Source organism: Salmo trutta, chromosome 3 (assembly GCF_901001165.1).
Source record: "Salmo trutta chromosome 3, fSalTru1.1, whole genome shotgun sequence".
NCBI lineage: Eukaryota > Metazoa > Chordata > Actinopteri > Salmoniformes > Salmonidae > Salmo > Salmo trutta.
In genome coordinates, this window is record NC_042959.1 from 71,317,740 (window position 1) to 71,334,231 (window position 16,492).

The 16,492-nt window shown below is 41.0% G+C and overlaps 1 protein-coding gene across 3 annotated transcripts in view; it reads right to left on the reverse strand.

Annotated features, from left to right (window-relative positions):
• LOC115187145 (disintegrin and metalloproteinase domain-containing protein 22) overlaps positions 1 to 16,492 on the reverse strand; it is a 115,381-nt gene that overhangs the window by 63,968 nt on the left and 34,921 nt on the right. For all 3 annotated transcript variants that reach the window (XM_029746313.1, XM_029746314.1, XM_029746316.1), the window contains exon 4: positions 233 to 299. In XM_029746313.1, coding sequence (XP_029602173.1) covers positions 233 to 299 — 67 coding nt within the window. The remainder of the gene's footprint in view (positions 1 to 232; positions 300 to 16,492) is intronic.

Consider the following 16,492-nt stretch of genomic DNA (forward strand, 5'->3'; position numbering starts at 1 on the left):
TAATCTCTGAGATTACCGTGGCACAGAGAGGTGGATGTCCAGACTACAGTACGGTCAGCGAGCTATGAGGATGTTGTTAATCCCAGATGAAGAGTTTTAAGGATCAACCATTGGTAGTTAATGACACAACACCGTAGTGCACCCTATCAGCAGGTTCTCATCAAACCATCTCATTTCTGAAACAACATTCTAATTCAGAGACAGGATTTCCATACGGGGCTCAGGTTCTTACTTTGAAGATGACAGCCTTCCCATTTTCTGAAATATGCCTCTCCACGTACTTTGAAGACAGAAGATCACTGGGGAGAAGAGAACAGGAAACAGAGGAGGAGAAAAGTTAGACAATTACAGATATGAATTCAGAGCTCTGTGTCGGTTAAAGGGATGGAAGAGTGTTAATGAAATGACAGTATTCTCTGGTTATCTCCAGGATTGTTTCTAAGCGTCAGAGCATCCATACCACCAATTATCAGCTGCTACTGATTGAGGACTACTTCCACACACACACACACACACACACACACACACACACACACACACACACACACACACACACACACACACACACACACACACACACACACACACACACACACACACACGCGCGCGCATGATCACACAAACACACAATTGAAAAAATACTTAATATTCAAGGGCATGTTGTGGATGTGTTTGTACTTAAGAAAGAGAGCGAAAGAGAGAGAATGAGCAGAAAAGTGAGCAGACAAAAGAAAGGGACAGGGTGAAAGAGAATCAGAAAAAAAGAAACAGGAAGAGAGAGAAACAGAAAGAGAGAAAAACAGAAAGAGAGAGAGAGACTAATACACAAGGGCCAGTCAGTCTATGAATGCTTTCTCAGCAAAACTGGGCCTAAGATTCCCCATTGGGTTACATACTGCAGCCCCAATCTGGGACAGAGATATATGAGCTATACACACAGCGCTGCAGTGGATAGCTGCCATCTTACCGGCTCCTGACCAATTATTTTGTGTTTTTTTACGCTGATCTTAACTTTTTTTAGTTCATCATTTTTGCATATAATATTTCCACCATCATTTCCTATAACTGAAAACATCTTCTGGACATCAGAACAGTGATCACTAACCTCAATTTAGATGAAGATTTCTACTTCAACGGGTCGGCAGCTGTGGATGTACTGCTCATTTCAAACCAGGCCCTAATCCCCGGGACACGGAAGAGGAACAGCTCAAGAGAGACAAATGAGTGGGCTCCCTGACGTAGCCGTTGTAAGTAAGACCTTTAAACAGGTCAACATTCACAAGGCCACGGGGCCAGACGGATTACCAGGACACGTACTCAGAGTATGCACTGACCAGTACTGGTACCCAGTGTATACAGCCAAGTTATCATGACTCAGTACTGGTACCCAGTGTGTATAGCCAAGTTATCATGACTCAGTACTGGTACCCAGTGTATATAGCCAAGTTATTATGGACTCAGTACTGGTACCCAGTGTATATAGCCAAGTTATCATGACTCAGTACTGGTACCCAGTGTATACAGCCAAGTTATCATGACTCAGTACTGGTACCCAGTGTATACAGCCAAGTTATCATGACTCAGTGCTGGTACCCAGTGTATATAGCCAAGTTATCATGACTCAGTACTGGTACCCAGTGTATACAGCCAAGTTATCATGACTCAGTACTGGTACCCAGTGTATACAGCCAAGTTATCATGACTCAGTGCTGGTACCCAGTGTATATAGCCAAGTTATCATGACTCAGTATTGGTACCCAGTGTATACAGCCAAGTTATCATGACTCAGTGCTGGTACCCAGTGTATATAGCCAAGTTATCATGACTCAGTATTGGTACCCAGTGTATACAGCCAAGTTATCATTACTCAGTGCTGGTACCCAGTGTATATAGCCAAGTTATCATGACTCAGTACTGGTACCCAGTGTAGATAGCCAAGTTATCATGACTCAGTATTGGTACCCAGTGTATACAGCCAAGTTATCATTACTCAGTGCTGGTACCCAGTGTATATAGCCAAGTTATCATGACTCAGTACTGGTACCCAGTGTAGATAGCCAAGTTATCATGACTCAGTACTGGTACCCAGTGTATATAGCCAAGTTATCATGACTCAGTATTGGTACCCAGTGTATATAGCCAAGTTATCATGACTCATTGTGTATTTATTCTTTGTGTTATTATTGTTCTATTATTTCTCTCTGTATTGTTGGGAAGTCTGCATTTCACTGTTAGTCTACACCTGTTGTTTATGAAGAATGTGACTAATAAAATTGGATTTGATATCCGAACACTAGACAACAGGAAGGACAACCCAGACATAACACACACACAGTAACACACTGCCCTCTACCTATGCTGGTAAGTTCTTTATTGGTGTCAGTTGAGTTGTTAGGTGTTTGGTGCAACCATTAATGCTGCATCAGGGTGTTTTATGCTCTGCTGAGGTACTGTATCTATGGGAACGCCAGGCTCTACCCCAATATCAGACTCTGTACTTCCCTGGATGTTTATTAGTTGGAGCATCGGGAGTGACACTAAAATCTATAATCACACCAGCGCGCTGCACCTCAACAGACCCACTCCCAACATTGGCCCAGTGAGCAATCAATCACCTCCAACCGCCTGTCAACACCCAATCAACAGCCAGTGCTGTGGAGGCGGGAATAATATTTCCACTGACTAAGAGATGGAGTGTTTCAAAATGTATCTCGGGGGCATACAGAGACCAAGTAGAGGATTTCGTGTATAAAGAATCTGAAAGTGTGTGCCTGTATGTGTATGCCCATGCGTATCTGGGTGTGTGTGTGTGTGTGTGTGTGTGTGTGTGTGAGGTAGCGACACCAGTCACATGACCAAGCAGACGCCAAACAGCTGGTCAGACACACACACTCTCTCTCTCTCTCACACACACACACACACACACACACACACACACACACACACACACACACACACACACACACACACACACACACACACACACACACGTATTGGCATGAAACATCGACAAACAAGGAATAGGGGGAGAGTGAGGGAGGAATGGAGAAAAAGGAATGGAGAGAAAGAGGAATGGAGAGAGAGAGTAATGAGAGAGAGGGGAAGGGAGAGAAAGAGGAATGGAGAGAGAGAGTAATGAGAGAGAGGGGAAGGGAGAGAAAGAGGAATGGAGAGAGAGAGTAATGAGAGAGAGGGGAAGGGAGAGAAAGTGAGAGACAGAGAGAAGGGGAACTGGGTTTTAGATGACTAACAGACATTCTGTTACAGTAATACAAACAGCAAGGGAGAAGAGATAGATAGAGAGAGAGAGAGAGAGAGAGAGAGAGAGAGAGAGAGAGAGGAGTAAGAGAGAGGAAAGAGGGATAGAAACGGGGAGTGAAAATAGACGGGGAGAGATGGATGGCAGAGATGAGCAGAGAAGAATAAAAAGCATAGGAACAGTGAAAGAGAGAGAAAGGTAGAGAGATCAGCCTCCTTATGCACATCTCACCATCCTTGTGTGTGTCCTCCAACCCCAAACCGTCCGACATTGAGACACACAGTTTACTTCTTTGTTCTGACAGGGTGTGTGTGTTTAAGATTCAGCTTCTGTGTTCTGTATCAGCCCCCATGCTGAGCGGGGGCCTGGAGAGAGACTGGCGTACGTATTGAGCCCACATGGAGGACACACAGTGCCGTAATGGAGGACGCTGATAACAGATTTCAGCTTTAATTATTTTGGGATTTGAATACTTTATTGGTCAGACAAAGACGCAAAGTCAGCTCTTTGCTTTCGCCTTTCACCTACCCCCGCACACGCACACGCACACACACACACACATTAACACAAACAAAAAAACACACACATATCATGGAGAAATTACAAGATTGTGTTAATAATACTGTTATTGCATCAAATGGTTGTTGTTTTGTTTGTGCCGGGAGGTACCAGGGTGGAGATGGTTCGGGTATGGATAATGATGAGAGGAACTTTGTTTTGGGGGCCAGACCCTGGTTTCTACACAATGAGAACAGTCTTTACAGCAGATACAGTCTGCTGTGAATTATTAGTATCTTTCATAAAAATCCTAACCGTGTGACCCATTCCAGACATCTGTTGTTTGTCATGAACATTCAGGAGGATGGACTTTGCTATAAAATGCTGTGGCTCAAATCCCCTTGTTGGGCTCTCAACGAATCACCTACAGGTGGGTCGTCGACCAGCTTCATTATTGCAATAATTAATCGAGAATAGTATCTAGTCATGGTAAGGGGTGAAATAAGTATAGCCAGTTATAATTGTAATGGTTTAGCAGATATAAAAAAAGAAGATCAATCTTTACGTGGCTAAAAGAAAAGGAATATAACATATACTGCTTACAAGAAACTCACTCTACATCCTTAGATGAAGTTGCGTGGAAAAAGGAATGGGGTGGTGAAATAATTTTTTGTCATGGACAGAGGAACTCAAAAGGTGTGATGATATTAACAAAAATGTCAATCTGAATGTGCAAATAGTCAGGAATGATCCGCAAGGAAGGTGGATCTTTTTGAATATGAAAGTGGACGAAAAAAAACATTTGGCTCATTAATCTATATGGTCCAATTCAGGATGATCCATACTTCTTCAAAAACATTTATACCAATTTATTGAACTTACAAGCAACAAATGATCATATCATTATGGTAGGAGACTATAACACAGTGTTACAGTGGGGGGAAAACGTATTTGATCCCCTGCTGATTTTGTACGTTTGCCCACTGATAGAGAAAGGATCAGTCTATAATTTTAATGGTAGGTTTATTTGAACAGTGAGAGACAGAATAACAACAAAAATATCGAGAAAAACGCATGTCAAAAATGTTATAAATTGATTTGCATTTTAATGAGGGAAATAAGTATTTGACCCCCTCTCAATCAGAAAGATTTCTGGCTCCCAGGTGTCTTTTATACAGGTAACGAGCTGAGATTAGGAGCACAATCTTAAAGGGAGTGCTCCTAACCACAGCTTGTTACCTGTAAAAAAGACACCTGTCCACAGAAGAAATCAATCAATCAGATTCCAAACTCTCCACCATGGCCAAGACCAAAGAGCTCTCCAAGGATGTCAGGGACAAGATTGTAGACCTACACAAGGCTGGAATGGGCTACAAGACCATCGCCAAGCAGCTTGGTGAGAAGGTGACAACATTTGGTGCGATTATTCGCAAATGGAAGAAACACAAAATAACTGTCAATATCCCTCGGCCTGGGGCTCCATGCAAGATCTCACCGCGTGGAGTTGCAATGATCATGAGAACTGTGAGGAATCAGCCCAGAACTACACGGGAGGATCTTGTCAATGATCTCAAGGCAGCTGGGACCATAGTCACCAAGAAAACAATTGGTAACACACTACGCCGTGAAGGACTGAAATCATGCAGCGCCCGCAAGGTCCCCCTGCTCAAGAATACATATACATGCCCGTCTGAAGTTTGCCAATGAACATCTGAATGATTCAGAGGACAACTGGTGAAAGTGTTGTGGTCAGATGAGACCAAAATGGAGCTCTTTGGCATCAACTCAACTCGCCGTGTTTGGAGGAGGAGGAATGCTGCCTATGACCCCAAGAACACCATCGCTACTGTCAAACATGGAGGTGGAAACATTATGCTTTGGGGGTGTTTTTCTGCTAAGGGGACAGGACAACTTCACTGCATCATTTGACGGGGCCATGTACTGTCAAATCTTGGGTGAGAACCTCCTTCCATCAGCCAGGGCATTGAAAATGGGTCGTGGATGGGTATTCCAGCATGACAATGACCCAAAACACACGGCCAAGGCAACAAAGGATTGGCTCAAGAAGAAGCACATTAAGGTCCTGGAGTGGCCTAGCCAGTCTCCAGACCTTAATCCTATAGAAAATCTGTGGAGGGAGCTGAAGGTTCGAGTTGCCAAACGTCAGCCTCGAAACCTTAATGACTTGGAGAAGATCTGCAAAGAGGAGTGGGACAAAATCCCTCCTGAGATGTGTGTAAACCTGGTGGCCAACTACAAGAAACGTCTGACCTCTGTGATTGCCAACAAGGGTTTTGCCACCAAGTACTAAGTCATGTTTTGCAGAGGGGTCAAATACTTATTTCCCTCATTAAAATGCAAATCATTTTATAACATTTTTGACATGCGTTTTTCTTGTTGTTATTCTGTCTCTCACTGTTCAAATAAACCTACCATTAAAATTATAGACTGATCATTTCTTTGTAAGTGGGCAAACGTACAAAATCAGCAGGGGATCAAATACTTTTTTCACCCACTGTAAGTACCTCAATGGACCATAAAGGTAATCCCTCTACAAACTATCATCACCGTGCCCTTAAGGAAATCACAAATATTATGGACACATTATAAATACTGGATATTTAGAAGACTACAAAATCCAGACCTAGTGACATATACATGGAGGAGACAATCAAGCTAGTCATCTTGACTACTTTCTTGTCTCTTTCATCAAAGGTTAAAAAAGTTTTAATAGGAGACAGAATGCGATCGGATCATCATCTAATTGGCATTCACATAACTATTATAGATTTTCCACGTGGACAGAGATATTGGAAATTTAATCAAAGTTTACTGGAGGACAATTTATTTTTAACTAAGACAAAATAATTTATAACAGAATTTTTCCAGTATAATATAGGTTCAGCAAATCCCCTTATTGTTTGGTATACCTTTAAATGTACCTTCAGAGGTCATTCAATTCAATATTCATCAATAATAAAAAAGCAGTTTCTGGCTAAAGAGACAAGACTAACAAGGAAAATCCATGAACTAATAGTACAGGTAGATAGCAATAAAAACAATACTACAGAGATGCAAAACAAGTTAGAGGAAAAACAAAAAGAACTTGAGGAACTTATTCAAGAACGATCTAATGTAATCTATTACAAAAATAAAGCAAACTGGAAGGAACATGGAGAAAAATGCACAAAATTCTTCCTGAATCTCCAATACAGGAACGCTAACAAAAATAATTTGCAGAAGCTCGTTACTGAAGACGGCGTCATCTATGATTCTCCGAATTATATTTTAAAAGAGGAAAATAAATATTTTAAGCAGATGTTCTTTTTTCCATCTCATCCTCTCCCACTGAATGAAGATTACGGTAAGGAATTCCTTCCAAATAATATAAAAAATGGAAAATTAACAAATGTACAGAAAGATCAGTGCAAAGGCCAAATTACAGAGGAATAACTTTTTGAGGCTATTAAATCCTTTCAGTCTGGAAAAACCCCAGGGCTTGATGGCATACCGGTAGAGGTATATCAAGACTTTTTTGTTATACTAAAAGCTCCATTGTTAGATTGTTTTAACTACTCCTATAGCAATGGTAGTCTGTCATGTACTCAGCAGGAAGGTCTGATTTCTCTATTATTAAAACAAGACCCAGATGGCAAATATAAAGACCCAGTCTATCTAAAAAACTGGAGGCCCCTTACACTTCAATGTTGTGATGCAAAAATACTGGCGAAATGCATTGCACTCAGAATTAAAAAGGGTTTTACCAGGTATTGTTCATCCTGATTAGACAGGTTTTTTACATGGACGATACATTGGAGATAATATACGACAACTACTAGAAATAATAGAACATCATGAAACATCTAAGAAGCCAGGCCTGGTATTTATAGCGGATTTTGAAAAGGCATTTGATAAAGTAAGACTGGATTTTATTTATAAATGCCTGGATTCTTTCAATTTCGGCGATTCTCTTATAAAATGGGCAAAAATAATGTATTGCAACCCCAGGTGTAAAATAGTAAATAACGGCTACTTCTCAGAGAGTTTTGAATTGTCAATAGGAGTTAAACAAGGGTGTCCCCTGTCACCATATCTATTTGTTATGGCCATCGAAATGCTAGATATTAAAATTAGATCCAATAACAACATTAGAGGATTAGAAATCCAAGGCTTAAAAACAAAGGTGTCCATGTATGCCTATGACTCAAGTTTTATAACTTTTCTGTACTCTCTGGACTACAACCTAATTATGAGAAGTGTACAGTATTACATCTTTAAAAATATAACTTTTACATTACCCTGCAGTTTACCTATAAAATGGGCTGATGGTGAAGTAGACATACTTGGTATTCATATCATAAAATATATAAATAAACTCTCCACAATGAATTTCAATAGAAAACTTGTAAAAATAGAAAAGATCCTGCAACCGTGGAGGTAAATACCTGTCTATTTATGGAAAAATTGCCCTGATTAACTCCTTAGTCATATCTCAGTTTACTCACTTACGTGTGGTGCTGCCAACTCCTGATGATTCGTTTTTCAAATCATATGAGCAAAAAATATTTTGCTTTATCCGGGAAGCTAAACTAGACAAAATAAAGCATGCCTATCTATATAATGAATATGAATTGGGTGGGTTGAGATTATTAAATATAAAAGCACTAAACCTCTCTCTAAAAGCTTCACTTATTCAAAAGTTTTACCTCAACCCTAAATGGTTCTCATGTAGATTACTAAGAAAAGCATTGTTTAAAAATGGCCTTTTCCTTTGTGCAGATTGCATGTCTCATTTTCAATTAATTAAGTATCTCTCTTTTTCAAACAAGCATTGCAGAGCTGGCTACAATTAAAATTTCATCCCCCTGAAAAGATAGAACAAATATTACAACAAATATTATGGCTGAACTCAAATGTGCTAGTTGATAAAATACCTGTATTTATGGGAAAGATGTTTGAAAAGGGTATTTTGTTCTTAAATTATATTGTAAATTGGAATGGTAGAGTTAGGTCCTTCTTGGAGTTATCAGAATTGTATGGGAAGGTGTTCAATCCAAGAGTACCACCAATTGACTATAGCATTACCCAAAAATTGAGGAGGTAGGTGGCAGCGGGAGGAGGTAGAGAACCGGTCTGTCTGCCCAATATAAAGGATCAAAACTGGCGGAGGAATAAAAATAGCATAAATAGGAAAGTATACCAGTTTCATTTGAGGACCAGGATGTTGACAACTGTGCAGTACAGATTGCAAAATAGTTGGGAAGAGATTTTTGATGTACCGATTCCATGGTACAAGGTGTATGAGTTGATATATAAAACAACGCAAGATTCAAGACTTATTATTATTATATAGATTATTATTATGTAGAATTCTTGCCACCAACAAAATGTTGAATATTTGGGGCATAAATTCATCGAAGCTCTGCAGATTTTGTTGTGAGGATACAGGTAGCCTGTTTCTGGTCTCAGGTTCAGGAATGGCTAAAAATGCATAGTATTGATCTAAAATTTACCCTAGAAATAGTACTGTTAGGAGATCTGGAGAGACCGGGTCAGTCAATTACTAATATACTAATACTCTTAGTAAAAGTATTTATCTTCAACTTGCAATCTGTGGATTCTATTTGATTAGATAGATTGAAATTGGACATTAAACATCAAAGCATAGTTGAAAGATATATGTTGCGTAGAAATCCGAAGAGGGTGGTCAGCAGAGATAGGTGGGATGGGCTGAGGGAAGCTGAGGGTTGGGATGTGGAATTTGAGACAAGTGGGAGTGGAGTTGCTGTGCGGGAGATAGAATGATGGTCAAAGATAAAAGTCAAAAATAAAGTCAAAATAAAACAGAATAAAAAGTATGTTTGAATGACACTGAGGGGCAGTGTTTTTACAGCTAATGCCGGTTTGCATATACACACACTCTCACTCTCACTCAAATAAACACATACAAGAACACACACATACATGTAATAGTGCCAGACATGCACACAAACATATACAGTTGGCATTGCTGTTATGATTTTAGTTATCCTTGATGTTTTTTATTTTTTTTTGCTGTTTTCTTCTGTCTCTTTAGTTAATTCTCTTGGTTGTTGGTGCATTGGGGGGTTCTTGGGGGTGGGGAACGGAATTAATTGTGTTTTCTATTTTTATTCTTGGGGGGCACTGTGGGAGGGGTCTCGAATGGTTGAGGAACAGCTATTGGGGAACTGTGGGGGGATCTTGGAGGGTTCGGGTTCATGTTTTTTGGCCTGGTGGGAGATCTGTCAACGTGCCCTTAAGCAGGGCATTGACCTGGATGCTTCTGTGTGTCGCTCTGAATGGGAGTCTATTGGATGACTGGTATGATGTAGTTGTTGAGCGGCTTCACTGCAAGTCTATTGTATATTTCGTATATTCAATGAAATAAAATAATAATAAGTAATCGATGTTATTAATACGTTTTGAATAAAGTAATATCCTGATTGGTGATTGACCTCGTCTCTCCTCATTATTGATTAGAATTTCCACGCCACACACACACACACACACACACACACACACACACACACACACACACACACACACACACACACACACACACACACACACACACACACACACACACATACACATACACACACACACACACACACAGGTGCCCTAGGTTCCATTAGCATGTAATCCATCTCTCTAGGGTGTTGGAGGACTTGTGACAGCGAAAGAAGCATGAGGGATGATCAAAGAAAGAGGGAGGTTTCAGTAACAGAACGACAGAGAGAGGGAGGTTTCAGTAACAGAACGACAGAGAGAGGGAGGTTTCAGTAACAGAATGACAGAGGGAGGTTTCAGTAACAGAATGACAGAGAGAGGGAGGTTTCAGTAACAGAATGACAGAGAGGGTGGTATCAGCAACAGAAAGACAGAGAGAGGGAGGTTTCAGTAACAGAAGGACAGAGAGAGGGAGGTTTCAGTAACAGAAGGACAGAGAGAGGGAGGTTTCAGTAACAGAAGGACAGCGAGAGGGAGGTTTCAGTAACAGAATGACAGAGAGAGGGAGGTTTCAGTAACAGAATGACAGAGAGAGGGAGGTTTCAGTAACAGAATGACAGAGAGAGGGAGGTTTCAGTAACAGAAGGACAGAGAGAGGGAGGTTTCAGTAACAGACAGTAACACATCAAAAACGAGTATCTTAGTAAACCAAAAAAGAAAGAAAAGCACACAGAGGGAGAGAGGGAGAGAAAAAGAGAGAAAGCGAGAGAGAGGTGGTCAATCATTTCCAACTGGTCACAACTCCTGCAGCTCTGTCGCACGCTGGGTATGTACATAGTCAATGGTAGGCTTCGAGGGGACTCCTATGGTAGGTATACCTATAGCTCATCTCTTGGCAGTAGTGCTGTAGACTACTTTATTACTGACCTCAACCCAGAGTCTCTCAGAACATTCAGTCAGCCCACTGACACCCCTATCAGATTACAGCAAAATCACAGTCTAATTGAACAAAGCAATACTCAGTCACGAGGCCTTAAAGCCAAAGGAACTGAAAAATATTAAGAAATGCTATAGATGGAAGGAATGGGGTGTGGAAACCTACCAAAAAACAATTAGACAACAACAAATTCAATCCCTTTTAGACAACTTCCTGGACAAAACGTTCCACTGTAATAGTGAAGGTGTAAACTTGGCAGTAGAAAACCTAAACAGTATATTTGACCTCTCAGCTTCCCTATCAAATCTAAAATTGTCAAACAGAAAAACAAAGAAAATGAACATCAACGACAAATGGTTTGATGAAGAATGTAAAAACCTAAGAAAGAAACTGAGAAACCTATCCAACAAAAAAACATAGAGACCCAGAAAACTTGAGTCTACGCCTTCACTATGGTGAATTATTAAAACAATACAGAAACACACTATGGAAAAAGAAGGAACAGTACGTCAGAAATCAGCTCAATGTAATTGAAGAATCCATAGACTAACCACTTCTGGGAAAATTGGAAAACACTAAACAAACAACACAAAGAGTTATCTATCCAAAATGGAGATGTATGGGTAAACCACATCTCCAGACTTTTTGGCCCTATAACAAAGAACAAACAGCAAAAACATCTACATGACAAAATACAAATCTTAGAATCAACTATTAAAGACTACCAGAACCCACTGGATTCTCCAAATACATTGAATGAACTACAGGACAAAATACAAACCCTCCAACCCAAAAAGGCCTGTGGTGTTGATGGTATCCTCAATGAAATGATAAATTATACAGACCACAAATTCCACTTGGCTATACTTAAACTCTTTAACATCATCCTTAGCTCTGGCATCTTCCCCAATATTTGGAACCAAGGCCTGATCACCCCAATCCACAAAAGTGGAGACAAATTTGACCCCAATAACTACCGTAGGATATGCATCAACAGCAACTTTGGGACAATCCTCTGCATTACCATTAACAGCAGACTTGTACATTTCCTCAGTGAAAACAATGTACTGAGCAAATGTCAAATTGGCTTTTTACCAAATTACCGTACGACAGACCACGTATTCACCCTGCACACTCTAATTGACACACAAACAAACCAAAACAAAGGCAAAGTCTTATCACGCTTTGTTGATTTCAAAAAAGCCTTTGACTCAATTTGGCATAAGGGTCTGCTATGCAAATTGATGGAAAGTGGTGTTGAGGGGAAAAACATATGACATAAAATCCATGTACACAAACAAGTGCGCAGTTAAAATTGGGAAAAAACACACATTTCTTTCCACGGGCCATGGGGTGAGACAGGGATGCAGCTTAAGCCCCACCCTCTTTAACATATATATCAACGAATTGGCGAGGGCACTAGAAAAGTCTGCAGCACCCAGCCTCATCCTGCTAGAATCTGAAGTCAAATGTCTACAGTTTGCTGATGATCTGGTGCTTCTGTCCCCAACCAAGGAGGGCATACAGCAGCATCTAGATCTTCTGCACAGATTCTGCCAGACCTGGGCCCTGACAGTAAATCTCAGTAAGACAAAAATAATGGTGTTCCAAAAACAGTCCAGTTGCCAGGACCACAAATACAAATTCCATCTAAACACTGTTGCCCTAGAGCACACAAAAAACAAAACATACCTCGGCCTAAACATCAGTGCCACAGGTAAGTTCCACAAAGCTGTGAACGAGAATTCACAAAATGGGACAAACACCAAATTGAGACTCCGCATGCAGAATTCTGCAAAAATATCCTCTGTGTACAACTTAAAACACCAAATAATATATGCAGAGCAGAATGCTATTTGACCCTAAACAGAGAGCACACAGTGGCAGAATACCTGACCTCTGTGACTGACCCAAACTTAAGGAAAGCTTTGACTATGTACAGACTCAGTGAGCATAGCCTTGCTATTGAGAAAGGCTGCCGTAGGCAGACCTGGCTCTCAAGAGAAGACAGGCTATGTGCACACTGCCAACAAAATGAGGTGGAAACTGAGCTGCACTTCCTAACCTCCTGCCAAATGTATGACCATATTAGAGACACATATTTCCCTCAGATTACACAGATCCACAAAGAATTTGAAGACAAATCCAATTTTGATAAACTCCCATATCTACTGGGTGAAATACCACAGTGTACCATCACAGCAGCAAGATTTGTGACCTGTTGCCACAAGAAAAGAGCAACCAGGGAAGAACAAACACCAATGTAAATACAACCCATATTTATATTTATTTATTTTCCCTTTTTGTATTTTAACTATTTGCACATCATTACAACACTATATATAGACATAACATGACATTTGAAATGTCTTTATTATTTTGTAACTTCTGTGAGTGTAATGTTTACTATTCATTTCACTTTGGTTTATTATCTACTTCACTTGCTTTGGCAATGTTAACATATGTTGACCATGCCAATAAAGCCCTTAAATTGAATTGAGTGAGAAGCAGCAGCAGACAAGCAGATAGGACCCAGCTAGCATCAGTAGAGTCTGACTAAACAGCCAGGGGTGGATTTGTAACAGAGACTTTTCACACTACACACACAATGGTCTGTCTCTCTCTCTCTTTCATTCAGTCCCCCTCTTTCAATCTATAATTCTGCCCTACCGTTTTCTCTCTCCCTCTCTCAATCCTCCTCTCTCTCTGCCTTCATCACTGTGGTAACAGATATTAGCCAGCCAGACTCCAGCTGTCATTCAAGCTCAGAGACAATCTAGTAAAGACATGGATGACATGGATGACACAGACAGACAGACAGACAGACAGACAGACAGACAGACAGACAGACAGACAGACAGACAGACACACAGACAGAACACCCTATTGCAACACCAGGGAAACCAAACACCACATCAACACAACTTCTGCTCCATTGGAAAATGCGGTTTAGAAAAGCCTTTTGTAAAGTAGGACTTGCAAGGTTTTGTGGGAAACCTTTTTATTAGCCAGCCAGACTCCAGCTGTCATTCAAGCTCAGAGACAATCTAGTAAAGACATGGATGACATGGATGACAGACAGACAGACAGACAGACAGACAGACAGACAGACAGACAGACAGACAGGCAGACAGACAGACAGACAGACAGACACACAGACAGAACACCCTATTGCAACACCAGGGAAACCAAACACCACATCAACACAACTTCTGCTCCATTGGAAAATGCGGTTTAGAAAAGCCTTTTGTAAAGTAGGACTTGCAAGGTTTTGTGGGAAACCTTTTTAGACTAGTGGGGGGTTAGTATGAGCTATCCAGGGGGTCCGTTGGTCTGTCAGTCACAGAATTCCTCTCATAACCTCCTCATTTGTATGACTTGTTCTGAGTCACGCTGAATTAGAGCATCGGCTAAATGACTAACATGAACTGAGGGACCCTTCTCTGGCATGAGGTGACAACTCCGTGACCTCACACACACATTCTAGGTTCCATGTGTTCTGGGATTCCTCTCACGACTACAGTCCCTGGGCATCGTCATGATACCACAAGGAGGGAAAGTCCACAAAGAGTCCAGATTGGCAGGACCAGTGTGTGTGTGTGTGTGTGTGTGTGTGTGTGTGTGTGTGTGTGTGTGTGTGTGTGTGTGTGTGTGTGTGCGTGCGCGTGTGCGTGTGCGTGTGTGTGTGTGTGTGTGTGTGTGTGTGTGTGTGTGTGTGTGTAGATTGGCATGGTCTTCAGAGGGCTGCTTTGAGCTGCTTTCAACCCCAGAGCTGGGCCAAGCTGAGCTCATTCAGCCCTGCTTCACAGGAGTCCCTTTTACATAACCCACATACAAACACTGCTATAAAAAGGAGAGGAATAACTGATCTAGTCATTGACGGGGGACTTGGCTGACATGGACAGTAGTGTACATGCTTGTGTGAGGGAGAGATCGACTGTGTGCTGACCTCCCTAGAAGATAGAGTAGAAAAACAACAAAGAGAGAAAAGCTCAGAATGTAAGAGAGTCACATCAGAGAGGAAGAGGGGGAGAGAGAGCGAGAGAGAGCGAGAGAGAGAGAGCGTGCATGCGAGATAGAGAGGGAGAAAGATGGGGAGAGAAAGAGAGAGAAAGAGAGTGAGAGAGAGTGAGGGCTCAGTGATAATAGCCTTGCTATTGAGAAATGTCCCCGAAGGCAGACCTGGCTCTCAAGAGAAGACAAAATGAGGTGGAAATTGAGCTGCACTTCCTAACCTCCTGCCAAATGTATGACCATATTAGAGACACATATTTCTCTCAGATTACACAGATCCACAAAGAATTAGAAAACAAATCCAATGTTGATAAACTCATATTTATTGGGTGAAATACCAGTGTGATATCACAGCAGCAAGATGTGACCTGTTGCCAAAAGAAAAGGGCAAACAGTGAAGAACAAACACCATTGTAAATACAACCCTTATTTATCTTATTTAATTAAAACATCGTTACAACACTGTCCATAGCCATAATATGACATTTGAAATGTGTTCACTGTTAATTTTGGATTGTTTATTTCACTTTTGTTTATTATCTATTTCATTTGCTTTGGCAATGTAAACATATGTTTCCCATGCCAATAAAGCCCTTTGAATTGAAATTGAGAGAGAGAAATGATTTCTCTGTGTATTTCTCAGTGAGAACCTCCTCTGTGAACCACCATCACTATCTCTCTATTACACAACAATATAAACTACCACATAAAACTTTTATACACACACACACAAGCCCCGCCTTATCTCAGCTCACTGGTCACCATAGCAGCACCCACCCGTAGCACGCGCTCCAGCAGGTATATCTCACTGGTCACCCCCAAAAGCTAATTCTTCCTTTGGCCGCCTCTCTTTCCAGTTCTCTGCTGCCAATGACTGGAACGAACTGCAAAAATCACTGAAGCTGGAGACCCATATCTCCCTCTCTAACTTTAAGCACCAGCTGTCAGAGCAGCTCACAGATCACTGCACCTGTACATAGCTCATCTGTAAATAGCCCATTCAATCTACCTCATCCCCATACTGTATTTATTTATTTATCTTGCTCCTTTGCACCCCAGTATCTCTACTTGCACATTCATCTTCTGCACATTCTACCATTCCAGTGTTTATTATATTGTATATATATATATTGTAATTACTTCACCACCATGGTCTATTTATTGCCTTACCTCTCTTATCCTACCTCATTTGCACATGCTGTATACAGATTTTTCTACTGTATTATTGATTGTATGTTTGTTTATTTCATGTGTAACTCTGTATTGTTGTATGTGTCGAACTGCTTTGCTTTATCTTGGCCAGGTCGCAGTTG